This window comes from Centruroides vittatus, unplaced genomic scaffold (genome assembly GCF_030686945.1).
Source record: "Centruroides vittatus isolate TY-2023 unplaced genomic scaffold, ASM3068694v2 contig_344, whole genome shotgun sequence".
NCBI lineage: Eukaryota > Metazoa > Arthropoda > Arachnida > Scorpiones > Buthidae > Centruroides > Centruroides vittatus.
In genome coordinates, this window is record NW_027122169.1 from 300,282 (window position 1) to 314,451 (window position 14,170).

Consider the following 14,170-nt stretch of genomic DNA (forward strand, 5'->3'; position numbering starts at 1 on the left):
TTGATGTATAACCGAATATCGTATTTAAAAATGAAATAAGAAAGATAAAGTTTTCCTATTTAATTTTTATTTATTTATTTCTGTATTTCTTCCTACATACAACTTTGTTAGTACAGAAGAAATGAATGCAAATATGCTACTTACACCGCAGTATTTACTTCTTTTATTCCCAAGCATTAATAGTTTAAGAAACTATTAATGCTTGGAATTTTAAAAATAATTAGGAAAAATAGTAGGCTTTAAAAATTTGAAATATTTTTGCAAAAGATATGCAAAATCTTTACCATAAGTTGTGGGTGTTTTAGTTTAGTTTTAGCATCAACTTTGGATCGATTTATCGACATGTTTCTTATTTTTTGTTAAAAATCAATGAGTTTTCGTGTTTAATTGTGAAGTTTGAATGCTATTTAAATAGATAATGAAATAATAAAGTTATGATTTACATTTATTATATAAAAAAATAGCAATAATAATAAAAATCAATTTATTATAGATAATTTAACAAATATAAATTATTATTTAAAAAATGGGGGTCACAAAAAATTATGAAATATTTGATGGGCCGCGAGTATAAGAAGGTTAAGAACCACTGATCTAGAAAATAAAGGTGCCAGCAGCTTCGTTCCGACTACACGCTGATACAGCGTTACTTAACTAGTCTAAGATAGTCTAGTGGAGTCCAGTCCAGACAGTACCAGAGCAGTACGATCAAGAGAGAGAGAATAGACAAGCACCAGAACATACGGACACCAGAAACCTCTATAGCTTTGACCGTCAGATCCACTTCACTTGTCCCCTCCATCGCTACAGAAGAGGTCAACAGAAGCCATCATTAGCAAGCATCAATAATGGACCAAAAGAGTGAGTGAAACCGGACTTGGTGACAGACCGACTGGCTGAACAGACGAGAGAAGACATCTGGTATGTTGTGAGCCGCGTAGTTCGAATACCTCTCCCTGTTGGTACCCTTCCTCTCGTTGCATAGATAGAGATAGGCAAATTTCCAAAATTCGGATTTTGTAATTCTGTTCTAAACTTCCGTTTTTTTTTAATGATAAATTTCCTTTAATTGATTATATCTGACTCTGCATTCTTCCTCCTGAGAGGCTCATTCCTGGACTTCGGAGTGACTCTTACCCTCGCGTCTTAATCATTTATTTCGTCTCAATCGGCGGTGTGTCCGGTAAAACCCACCTGGTGGCAGGACCCTACCCAAAACGTGCGTAATATAAATCTTAACGACCCCGAACCCCACATTCCGCTTTAGTGGGAAACACTTATACACTTCAGCTTACTGGTTATTGTTGTTGGGCTCATTGTATACGTTGTTTTGAACGAAAAAAGCCAGAATTGTCGCCGAGACTGTAAAATATCGGAGACAGTCAATCACGAAAATACGATATTGCGTAAGATTGTGAACAACAACAAGAGAACGCCTGCCATTACTAATAAATCGGAATATATTAACGCTCGATTATGTGGAAAATTGCGTTTCTAATTTTTTGATGACCAGTTTAAAATACAATTTCGTATGTGACAAACTTCATTTGTCACATAGTAGGTAATATGCGTATAGTTTACGGTGGCAGCCATCTTAACTTTCTTCGGCGCTTGCGAACCTCGCTGCTTAGCGCTACAGCAGCTAACTTAACTTAAAGCGAAATAGCTTAACTGTCTTTTAACAAAGGGGCTTTTTTAGTTAACGCGACCATTGTTCGTTGTTCATATACATTTCTAGAATGTTCTGTGGTACTCTTTTGCGTCTTCTCTAATGGCTTTTGTATTGACGATATGTTGCTTAGAGGGATAATAAACCCATCGGGGGAGGATAAACATAAGTATATATGCTGGTGGACCTGTCAATACGAGTTATTTGTGTTCGTATGCAGGTCTACGTATATAGATTTCAACGAAAGGATTGCCAACGAAGACTGCGTCGTCTCCACCATTCACCATTTTGAGACAAGAGGTATCAATTTTTCACTTCGTTTCTTCTATATATCTCTTATATCTGTTTTTCTTGGTTTTAAGATAGGCTAAGGCATGGCGAGTTTCTGAATTATGTTTTTCGCTGCAGTACGATTTGTAACGAGGATCGCGGCTCATCTGCTAGTTAAGTAGCCTATATTAAATATCCGTGGTTTTCACAATGCAGTCATAACAGTAATTTTAAATAATTCACATTTGAGTGAAGATACAGCATTGTTGAAGTGATCGAAGACATTGAAGACAGTAGATGCTGTTTTCTTTTATCAATGACTTGTATTTGGAATTTTTTTAAAATAAATAACCGACGTTAATATTATTTTATTTATATAATACAAACTGGTAAAAGACAATTAAATTTTGAATCGTATCCAGTGAGCTATATATTTTCAGTGATTTATATATGACTTATTATAGAAATATTTTTCATAAATTGCTTAAAGAAAAGGAAAGGTAAATGACTTTTTTGATTTTTTACAGCTTCTTCCATTAGTTTTTATTACAACGGCCGCTACGTCTGGGGTCACGTTAGTTATGCATCATTTGTTTTACAACTTGGATGTGACATTTTATAAAATGTAAAATTCTTTTGAAACACATTTCATTTTTACTTTAAATGAATTGAATTTTAAATATACAAAATGTTTATTACATTAAATATATATATTTTTTTTTCCGATAACCGAATTGTACAGATTTACGAAAGACGAAGATTTCATCTATTTACAACGGAATTGAGCTGTATATATTCGGCAAAGAATAAGAAATCATGAGGATATTCCTAGATATAAATGGACATTATGTAGATGTACACTTAGATATAGATAATGTTTGTTCTGTTCACGATTTCGCTTGCGAACGAAATAATTATGATCTACAATTTATTTGATGGACATTGTTCGACGAACACTGGGAAGGCGTATTTCAAACGGAGGATTTTCTTGACTGTAAAGAACCAACAATCGCGAGATTAATCTCTCGTCCTATATACGAAACGTTGGACGAATTAAGTTTATTTGATGCAGTTGACGATTGGATTAACGAAAAAAATTCACAGAGGAACACTTGATGACAGACAATAACGCTATTCGACAACGAAGAAAAGAACTCATACGACCATTTCTTCCCAAACTCAGATTGTTGGCAATTGCGAAAGTCGATATGGAGAATATGTTCGATATGTTAGCGCTTCTGTTAACAGAACACGAAATGCGAGCGATTCGTGATTTCTTCTCGAGCAAAGATTATCCTAATGCAAATTTATCCGATTTTCCCCAAACCCTTTGCAATAATACGAAGCAAAGAAATATGGATGCGTACGACTCTTTGTTTAAATATAATTATAAAAGCAAATCTCCAACAGGAAAAGAAATTTCTCTCACCAGAAATACACAGTTCGCTTGCGATATCTTTGTAAAGGAGGATTGTTTCCTGACTGATATTTCATTGCCTGTGTATTTCAGCGATACTAAAACTGTAACTGTGGATTTGAACGTCTGTAAAAATGGAGATGAAAATTCTGTACAGTCGTATTATTTGGAACGCGATCATAATGGGAAAGCGTGTTTATCACTACCGCATTTTTCTAAAAAAAATTCGACATATCATCTGTCATCAAAGATTTGGAGAAAAAAAAATGGATATTCGCATTCCCTCCAATGCACATTACTTTATAACTAAAGAAGAGAAATCGGATGAATCAAAGGAAGAGAAAAACGAAGAAGATGCCAACAACTTTTATTTCTAAGTTATTCTTTATTTTTAAAATCAACTCTTGAAAAAACTATGGACAATAATGTATTTATATTTGGTAATCTAAATTCGATTAAAAAATTTTTATGGTATTGGAACACTAAATTTCTATAATGGAACAATAAATATTAATTCATGAAATGTGTCGCATGAATTACAAATTCATTGAAAAAAGTAAATAAATTTATTTAACAACGTTTGGAATCTGAATCGATAAAGATCTTTGTTTTTGTTGTCCCTTTGCCGACTATCAAACTGTCGTTGTTTTGTTAACTTTGAATCCCGGTTTTTTCGTTTTCAATTTACGGACTGGCACTCTGGCAGTGTCAGAGGACTCGTTGTTCCTCTTAGATTAAGTTAAAGTTCACAGAACAACGACAGTGACGGTGTCCGCTATTTGGAGATTATACTGTATAATCACAATTTTTCCAACCTCCGAATAGTGGATACCGTCGGGACAGAGAAGTTTGCCCGCTATTAGTAGGTGCATAGAATATATGATGGCCGCTATACTGTATTTTAACGCGGTAATCGTATAGTGAAGAATACGATGAATTATGAAAAGACGTAATTTGTGTTAAGAATTTGAATATACCGAAATCACAAATACGATATATAATTGAAATATATATAGTATATTATTTATTTTCTCAGCTGTAAAAATCTCATTTTAAATAGCAAACGTTTGCGAAATAATTCTTTAAATGGGACGTAAAAATTACGACAAAGCATAAACGTCGAGTACTTATTAGTTCATCAACAACGACGTGGGTGGAAGTAACCAAAATGAAAAACCAAACCGTTGTATTGAACTGAAGGGTGGACGAAGATCGGTTTAGGCGGCATCTGTTCGAATGTCCACTTACAAAGACGACTTGCTAGCCACTTCAAAGGGTAAGAAATTTATTCGGTATTCTTGCATTTACAACGTCATTTATGATCTAAGCGACTAATAAAATTAATATAGAGATTTGTCCACTTTGTACTTATCGAGTAGGTGTAATTTTTCGATCATTTTTGCTTTTTTCAATAAATAATTTATTAAAAATTACATTTAAGCCACCAAAAACTGTTAAGATCATATATTACGTCATAATTGCGAGAAAACCGAATATCTTCCTACACTTTAAAGTGGTCAGCAAATTATCTTTGTGACACGACCTTCGAACTTTCACCACAATAAATAAACGCTGTTGTCGTAACCTTAAAACTTTCTTTTTCGTCACTGCTGTACTAATGTTCTCGTCGAATGAATGAATAACTTCGGAAAAGTTTATGGTTTCATTCGGTACCATAATTCCAACAATAAGACAGAAGATTAATAACATTAAGATGATTAAGATATTACAATAGATGGTGATTGACAACTTAACCAGATTAGTCTTTCCTAACAGATAAAGAGTATTGTTTAGCTTTTTACAATCTTCCCTCCTCCTCCATTCCTATTTTAACCAGAAAATACCACAAAATGAGTCCGGCTATTGGCGCTGTTTTCTGCAGCGGCATAATTTAGAACTAATGCTTGCTCTTGTCTTGTATCAGATAGTTGGGCATAAGCTTCTAGGCTATATGGTACAGTGTGATGTAATTGTCATGTAATAGTAGTTGTATGAGTTTATGATTGTCACCACAAGGGGAAATAATGCCTTTTGGGAGGTCTTTTAATGGTAACTGGCCTTTATTCGGATCTTACAGACGTGGAGAAAACCCGAAAAACTCCACGTGAACCCACAACCGAACTCCCCTGTTCAGGGAACAGAACCGCTTGACCATTGATGGGCCCTTAGGACCTAAACGTTTGTCTACCGGGAGCTAAACCTTACAACCCAAACATGACAAATATCACTATAAATAGATATTATCTGCTACCAATAAACCGATGCACAAAGTCACGCCACTCGAAACTTCTTAACTCGAAGCCCTAATTTTTTCCCTGATCAATTCGAGTAAACCTAGTTCCACAGTAACATACTTATTAAAAACCTTGTAATGTGTAACTCATTTGAAAATTAAATTGTAAATTGAATTATAAATTAACAATCCAGCAACGAGTCGATTAACTTTTCCGGCGACATTCGATGGCGCCATCTGTTACGATATTTTATTAAAATAAACTTTTTATATTTTTAATTATTATAAAATTGCAAAATCGTAATTTTAAGAGTAGGGATTGGTTTCGGAAAAAAATTGAAAATGCTAATAACCAGTAAAATCGTCATTAAGTTCGACCCTACTCGAGATATGACACACGATTCCCATTATCAACCCTCCTCCTCCACCTTTAGTCACTAAAATTTAACAGCATCGATCCCCATATAAGCAAACCTCCCTGCAAATTTCAAAAATTTTTCACAAAAAGCAGAGGAAATATTAAGCTTCAAAGACGATGGACAAAATCGTGACACGCACATATACACACATACAGGGAAAAAACGAATTTTTTGCATTTCACGACGTTTCAAGGTCCCCGAGTCCAAAAATGTAAAAACCTTCGGGGTTTTTGGCTGATCGCCATACTTTCCCCCTTATGTATAACAGAAGGGAAAGTAAAAATTAAATTACACATTAAAACCTCACCCATGGGATCGGAAGATGTAGATAAATGTTGATTATGGTCGGTTGAGAGTTATGTTCTGGTGAAATAAAATCACACTTAAGTGCTAGTGGGGTCGAGGAAGATCCCACTCCTTTCATTTGCTTACGGTATGTCTGAATATCTTCCATTTTGAACTAAAGATAATATTTGATTATGGTGCAAAAGTAAAGAATCTGTTGAAGTTATACCCTGCAATCGTTACAGAGTGATCTACTTGTATGTTCTGCATATAAGTTATGACTGCATCAGATTCCACACACTGGTTTTTAGTTGGTTTGGTTTTTAGAGGAAATTCAAGTTTAAACTTGGAGCGACTACGCTCCAAGTTTAAACTTTAATTTCCTCTAAAAATTGATTTTTACTTTCATTTAAAGTATCGTTTCTTCAGTTTTTTTGCTGATTTCTGGGGTTCCTCTTAATTGTACTTTCACGTAATAAAATAAAATCAATACGTTAAATTTTAATTATTGAAATTACGTAAAAATTGTCAAAATTAATTATTTGCTGGCAATCCAATCAACAACAATAAATCTTCCAACAAAATTGTCGTCTTTCTTAACTTACTGGAAATAAAAATGGATTCCGTTCTTTCTACTTTAGAAAACGAAAAATTAACAGTTTCGTTATCAGAACTGCTTAATTCTAGTGATGCATTAAATGCATTTATTAAAGAGTTTCCAATTTCTAAAGATTCCACTTTTTTCCTAGTGGGTTTTACAATAATGGCCATAATCATCTTGTAAGTTTAAACATCCATTTTTAAATATTTGCTACAAAAAATTAACTACAATGTCATTTAACGCGTGTTTCAGAATAATGCGTTACTTACACATGTTTTCGGTGTCTCGTAATGCTTTGTAAATTTATATTTTATATAAATATGCTAATGGAAATTTCACTTCATTTCTTTTTTATGGCTCTTGTAGATTTATAAAAAAGAAAGATACAGAAATATCATTTATACAGGACGGAATCGAACTGTATATATACGGCAAAGAATATAACATGACGATATTTCATCACTTACCCCCAGATATGGTAAATGAACTCTTAAATATACGAAATGTTTGTTCCGTTCACGATTTTGCTTGCGAACATAATAATTATGACCTACAATTTATTTGCTGGGAATTTTTCGATGAACACTGGAAAGGTGTATTTCAAACTGAGGATTTTCTTTACTGTAAAGAACCAACAATCACGAGATTAGTCTCTCGTCCTATATACCAGACGTTGGACGAATTAAGTTTGTTTGATGCAGTTAACGATTGGATTAACAAAAAAATTTCAACAGAAAAACATCTGGTGAAAGACGAAAACACTATTCGACAACGAAGAAAAGAACTCATACGACCATTTCTTCCCAAACTCAGATTGTTGGCAATTGCAAAAGTCGATATGGAGAATATGTTCGATATGTTAGCGCTTCTGTTAACAGAACACGAAATGCGAGCGATTCGTGATTTCTTCTCGACCAAAGATTATCCTAATGCAGATTTATCCGATTTTCCCCAAACTCTTTGTAATAATACGAAGCAAAGAAATATGGATGCGTACGACTCTTTGTTTGAATATAATTATAAAAGCAAATCTCCAACAGGAAAAGAAATTTCTCTCACCAGAAATACACAGTTCGCTTGCGATATATTTGTAAAGGAGGATTGTTTCCTGTCTGATATTTCATTGCCTGTGTATTTCAGCGATACTAAAGCAGTAACTGTGGATTTGAACGTCTGTGAAAATAGAGATGAAAATTCTGTACAGTCGTATGATCTGGAATTCTATTATGACGAACAAGCGTGTTTACCACTACCGCCTTTTCTAAAAAAGAATTCGGTGTATCACCTGTCATCAAAGATTTCGGAAAATGAAACAATGGATATTCGCATTTCTTCCAATGCACATTACTTTATAACTGAAGAAGAGAAGTCGGATGAATTAAAGACAGAGAAAAATGAAAATGATGCCAACAACTTTTATTTCGAAGTTAATCTTTATTTTTAAAATCGACTCGTAAAATCTATAAACATAAGGGGATGGGAGAATAATGTCGCATAAATTGCAAATTTGTGGAAAAAAGTAAATAAATAAATAAATGTATTTGGCATCGTTTGGAATCAGAATCGATAAGGGTCCATCCCAGTATGTTTTGACAAATATTTCTAGATCATACCAGTGTGAGATTACAAAGTTTATGAGTGTTTTGTAGGGGCCGTGAAAACAAATTGTGTCACAAAATATTTACCTTAACAACAACCAAAAAAAAAGAAAACTATAGTTTAATATGCCAAAGCGTTCAATGATTCTCACGCGACCCAAGCTATCAGCCACTTTCTGTGAGACGATATTTGACTTCGCAAGTGCACCGACACCGGCAAGCAGGAACAATTTAAACTAATTACAATAAAGCTCCCGCGGACATAATTCTAGTAATTAAGAACGATACAAATAATAAGCACGACACTACAAATTATATAATAGCGAGGTTGAGGCCGAAGTTTTTAACGCAAAAACGTGTACTTCGGAGGTTTGGTGCCGCTTTCCTGTAAGCCTACAAGTTTGGGAATGGCCTTTGGATGATTCCACTGACTTTCCAAGCACCATTGTCAAACTTCTAGGCTTACGGGAAAACGGCGCCGAACGTCCGACGTACACGTTTTCGCGTTAAAAACTTCGGCCTCAACCTCGCTAATTACAAAATTAAGGAGGCAAAACAAAAAAAAAAAAATTCTATCTTGAGGAAACCGTGTTTTGTATTTTCGTTTCTTTTCTTTTCTTTCGAAGACACAATGTAGTGACGTAAACTTAAACACTGGGCGAATTTTTCATCCTTTTTATTCGGTTGGCCAACCGAATAAAAAGGATGAAAAATTCGCCCAGTGTTTAAGTTTACGTCACTACATTGTGTCTTCGAAAGAAAAGAAAAGAAACGAAAAAAAAAATCTTATTTCCCGCAGGGGGCGGAATACATTCAGTTCAAGTGTCTGTCAACAAGAGTCTAGCTTCCAGGTGAATCTTAGTTCTAAATTATGCCGCTACGGCAAACAGCGACAGTCGCGGGTCTTGTCTTTCTTCAGCGTTTCGTTTTCTTAAATACAAGTAAAATTTGAGTAAACATAAGACAGGCAAACATAAAAAGAACTATAAAAATGATGATAGAGTTTTAAAATTATCTAAATGTAGTTTGTGTTTAAGTGAATATCAGAAAAAAGAAGAAATATTGTCACATTTCGGCAAGGTACACATTACTATAATAATATTCAGACATTTAATTCATTTGCTGATTATAATGAATGGAAACAGAAATACAAAGTGGAAAATACCGTTAAGTAGATTATAATGAGGGATTCAGGAACGAACATTAAACCTAATGGTTCTATATATTATAACTGTCTTAGATATGATTACTTCAAAAGCAAGGGAAAAGGTATTCTTCATTTTAAAATACATGGAAGCAAAGAGATTGATGGATTCTGTCCATCCCAAATGAAAGTGAACATAAAAGATGAAAAGTGTGTTGTTACCTTTACTCTGCAACATGTAAGCCATCAAAATGAATTATGTCATACAGTTTTATCATCAAATGAGAGAAGTACATTAGAAACAAAAATTTCTTCGAGGAAACCTTTCAATGTCATAATAGAGAAAGTTAGAGACAGCCTATCAACACCAGAAGAGCTACAAAGACTTCATTTAGTAACCAGAAAGGATCTACATAATATTAGGAGTGGTTTCCATTTGTCATCAAATTCTGTAAGACGTACAGTACAAATGATTCAATAGGTGTAGACCCCTGGGTGAATGAAATGAGAGATAGCAGTGATGATCGTATGTTGTTTTATAAACCACAAGGTACGAAATGTGAAGAATTTCTTCATTCAGTAGAATCTGAGTTTGCTGTAGCAATTATGAATGATAAACTGGCTTTTATGTTAGAAAATTATGGAATTGATGCCATGTTTATTGATGGGACCCATGGACAATGCTTATGATTTCGAATTAATATCACTGAAAATAATTGATGATTTGTTTAGTAACAGAATAGTTGTTATCTATGTATACAGTTGCTATGGTAAAAGAAAATTGTGAATGTCAAATAGTATGTAATGAGCGTAAATCTTGCATTCATATTTACACATGCACATGCATTGATTCAGCTATCAGATTCAATATGTGCAAAGACGTTCATATTGTTTGCCAATTGAGAGGTGAACAGTTTGAAAACAGTGCGAAAGACAGCAGGAAAAACTTCTTATATGGAAGAATACTAATGAAGAAGTGTTATTGGATCATCTAAGCAAGAATATACATAATAATGAACCAAATACATTAAACAATACTAGAAATTGAAGTTGAAAATGAAAAATCTGCAGTGTCGCATAGATCATATTTAAAAGCTAGTTGAAAACTTCCAATTTGTAGAAGTTGAAGGTTTAGAGAGACTGTCGAAACCAATAGAAGCAATTCAGGCAAATATTAACAAAGAGAATTTTAATGAATCAAAAAAAGAAAAACATCGAGCCTCAACGAGGATTTACTTCCAGTAAGAAGAGGAAAAGGGATATTACAATTACCAGAGCATTAAATGTTCTTGAAACCGTGTTTTTACTGTATATTGAGCATTATCAAAACCATCCACAGAAGAACAAGAGCACATTGCTTTGAATATCCTAATGAATTCTGAGGGACATTCTGCTTGGGATTCTTAAATGCAGTTTTAAGAATTCTATGCAAGAATGTATACAGTAGTAGTTTCTTTTTAATCGAAAGCTTTTAAGAAATCTTATTTTACTATTGTAGATACTAATATTTATGTGAAAACTTTTCTTGTTGAGTAATAATAAGTGTATATTTGAATTGTAAACATGTTAATTTATATATACTTGGAATTTAATGATATTAAAATTTAATTATTTTTGTTTATTATTCGACTAGCAAAAAGGCGTTGCTCGGGCAAAAAGTAACAATAGCAAAGATTAAGATTATTGGATTATAGTTGATGTTACCCATTTTTACCGGGTGCAAGAATTTGGTCCTTCTTCTTCCAAGACTAATTAGAGAATTTGGCATGTTAGCAATAAATGTTAGTAAATACAATATACGGGTTCGAATCAACTCCAGATGCCCATAGTTTATACCAGTAAATAGCAATAAGAATTGAACTCATTCGTCATTTCTCCTGAAAATATATAATATAGTGAAATTGTCCTGTGTTTATTTGAAAGTATGCCTGCTTCCACAAGAAGAGTCTGGAATCGAAATTTTAGGGTCTGATTCCATTTTTCTATTTCTTAGAGCCGAAATTTAGAAAGAAGAGATACATTTGAGTCCGAGTAGATCCAAACCGATGTCTTTCGATAACTAGAAAAGATAGAATACAGGTAATTACATTCCATTACAATAGTAAATTAGATCAATTAATTTAAATGCTGATTGTTCTTTGCATTTTCTTCCTGCTTTTTCCATTAATTTCGACAGACGTTGATTTAGATTTTACCCAGGGCCTAATGCACTTATTTATATTTTTCCCTAACTTTCATTTTTCTTTCTTAATTACAGATAATTCGTTCTGTACATCAAAATTATAAAATGATTAGTACTAGCCTATTATAGAAATTAACGATTCTAACACCGTAAAGACTTTAAATTGGCAAGAAATTTTTATTATTTAAGTAAATGATTCATTGTTTATAATTTTGCATCAGGATTGTTTTAGAAATAAAGAGTAACATCGAAATAAAATAATTCAATTTTCTTATTCTTAGAAATCTCATTTTCGGCAATAAGAAAAGGATGGGCATCGGGGAGAATGCGAATATCTAATTTTTTATCGTCATCATCATCATCATCATCATTCTCCAAAACTTTTGATGACAAGAAATATTTCGAGTTCTTTTTAAGAAAATGTGGTTGAAATAAATACGCATTTCCCTCATTATTACATTCCAACATATATACTTTCATACATTGTTTACTTGCGTGTTCACAAATATATAAATCTATGGATATTATTTTATTATCGCTGAAATGTATAGGTAACGAAATATCTGTGAGGAAACAATCCTCCTTTACAAGTATATGGCAAAGAAACTCTACGTTATCGGCAAGAGATATTTCTTTTCCTATCGGAGAATTACGTTTAAAATTATATTTAAAGAAAGATGTATCAATTTCGTCACGTCGTTCCTTCTTCTCAGTACAAAGAGTTTCAGGAAAATCTGATATATCCGCATTAGGATAATCTTTGCTCGAGAAGAAATCACGAATCGCTCGCATTTCGTGTTCTGTTAACAGAAGCGCTAACATATCAAACATATCCTCCATATCGACTTTCTCAATTGCCAGCAATCTGAGTTTCGGAAGGAATGGTCGTATGAGTTCTTTTCTTCTTTGTTGAATAGCGTTTTTGTCCGTCACCAAGTGTTCCTCTGTTAAAATTTTTGCGTTAATCCAATCGTCAACTGCATCAAACAAACTTAATTCGTCCAACGTTTCGTATACAGGACGAGAGATTAATCTCGCGATTGTTGCTTCTTTGCAGGAAAGAAAATCATCCGTCTGGAATATTTCTTCCCAATGTTCATCGAATACCACCCAACAGCTAAATTGCATGTTGTAATCATTTTGTTCACAAGCGAAATCGTGAACGGGGCAAACAGTACTTGGATATAATGATATCATTTCTTCCATAAACTCTGTACATAATTGTTGGAGATTCGTCATGCCATATTCCTTGCCGAAGATATACAGTTCGAATCCTTCCTCTATAGATGATATTTCGGGAATTTCATCTTTCATAAATCTATAAAAGCCAAAAAAATAAATCAAAACAAATTCCCGTCAGACTATTTATATAACATATAAACTTATCAACCACCAAGTATGATTATTAAATAATTATTCTTATAATACAACAAAAGCATACGTGAGTAATACGTTATTTTAAAACACATTTTAATCGATATTACTGTTAATGTGCTCGTAAATAACATTTAAAAGTGGATAATTAAACTTACGCGAGTGCTAGGACCATTGTTGTTCGATGCACAGGGAAAAAAATGGTGTAATTTTCAGGAATTGGAAACCCTTTGATAAATGGTTTTAATGCATCACCGGCATTAAGCAGTTTTGATAACGAAACTGTGAATTGTTCGTTTTCTAGAGAATAAAGAAGAACGGGATCCATTCCTTCCATTGAGTTGAAAAAAGATTACAGCTTAATTGGAAGATATATTGTTGTTGATTGGATTGTACGCAAATAATTAATTTTCCCGATTTTTAAATACGAAATTTCAATAATTAAAATTCAGTATATGGATATAATTTTTATTACGTGGAAATATTCTAATTTCCAATTAAATTTCACGTATGTTATCATTTTCGGTTAATATTATTGAAAAAATTCGAGTCATTTTTGAAATCATTTTCTATAGCAGTGTAATTCGGTTAGTTCTAAAATGTTTTATGTAATTGTGCCACGAAATTATTTTATATCTTACTAATTTATTTATTTTTTTTGATAGAAAGGATTTGCAAGTTAAAATACGAAACAACGTACAGGTAGCAAATTGCAAAATAAAAAGCCAAATGTATCTTGCAATGTGTTCATCAAATACTTTAAGCACACTAACGCTTCGTGTCTCCTCGTATGATATCGCCCTAAATGTCCAAACGATATAAATTCTGTAGAATTATCAGAAATGATGTTTTAAACACCAGGCAATGACGTTAATTCCAGACTTTAAAGCAGCTACAAGTTTAGACATTTTAAAAACGATTAATGAATATAGTTTAGTTCAGTCCTATCGAAATTTAGAAGTCGCATTGAGAATACTC

At 33.1% G+C, this 14,170-nt stretch overlaps 2 protein-coding genes across 3 annotated transcripts; one reads left to right on the plus strand and one right to left on the minus strand.

Annotated features, from left to right (window-relative positions):
• Positions 1–6,871: 6,871 nt before the first annotated feature.
• LOC136974152 (uncharacterized) lies at positions 6,872–8,347 on the plus strand. Its single transcript, XM_067268954.1, has 2 exons — positions 6,872–7,073; positions 7,261–8,347. Exons 1-2 carry the CDS (start codon positions 6,910–6,912, stop codon positions 8,336–8,338), a joined length of 1,242 nt encoding a protein of 413 aa, XP_067125055.1. The 5' UTR covers positions 6,872–6,909; the 3' UTR covers positions 8,339–8,347.
• A 3,625-nt stretch (positions 8,348–11,972) lies between these two features.
• Positions 11,973–13,577, minus strand: LOC136974153 (uncharacterized). Of its 2 annotated transcripts, none has more exons than XM_067268955.1 (2): positions 13,351–13,577; positions 11,973–13,136 (listed from the first exon to the last, which is right to left on the minus strand). In XM_067268955.1, the coding sequence occupies exons 1-2, from the start codon at positions 13,527–13,529 to the stop codon at positions 12,047–12,049; spliced, it is 1,269 nt and encodes a 422-aa protein (XP_067125056.1). In that variant the 5' UTR covers positions 13,530–13,577; the 3' UTR covers positions 11,973–12,046. The 2 variants fall into 2 exon arrangements, with proteins under 2 accessions (XP_067125056.1, XP_067125057.1); XM_067268956.1 differs by having other exon boundaries at positions 13,347–13,577.
• Between the last annotated feature and the right edge of the window lie 593 nt (positions 13,578–14,170).

Coding starts and splice junctions, on each gene's coding strand:
- LOC136974152 (XM_067268954.1), top strand. CDS start 6,910: ATGGATTCCGTTCTTTCTACTTTAGAAAACGAAAAATTAACAGTTTCG. Junction 7,074..7,260: donor ATAATGGCCATAATCATCTT/GTAAGTTTAAAC, acceptor TGGCTCTTGTAG/ATTTATAAAAAAGAAAGATA.
- LOC136974153 (XM_067268955.1), bottom strand. CDS start 13,529: ATGGAAGGAATGGATCCCGTTCTTCTTTATTCTCTAGAAAACGAACAA. Junction 13,137..13,350: donor ACAATGGTCCTAGCACTCGC/GTAAGTTTAATT, acceptor TGGCTTTTATAG/ATTTATGAAAGATGAAATTC.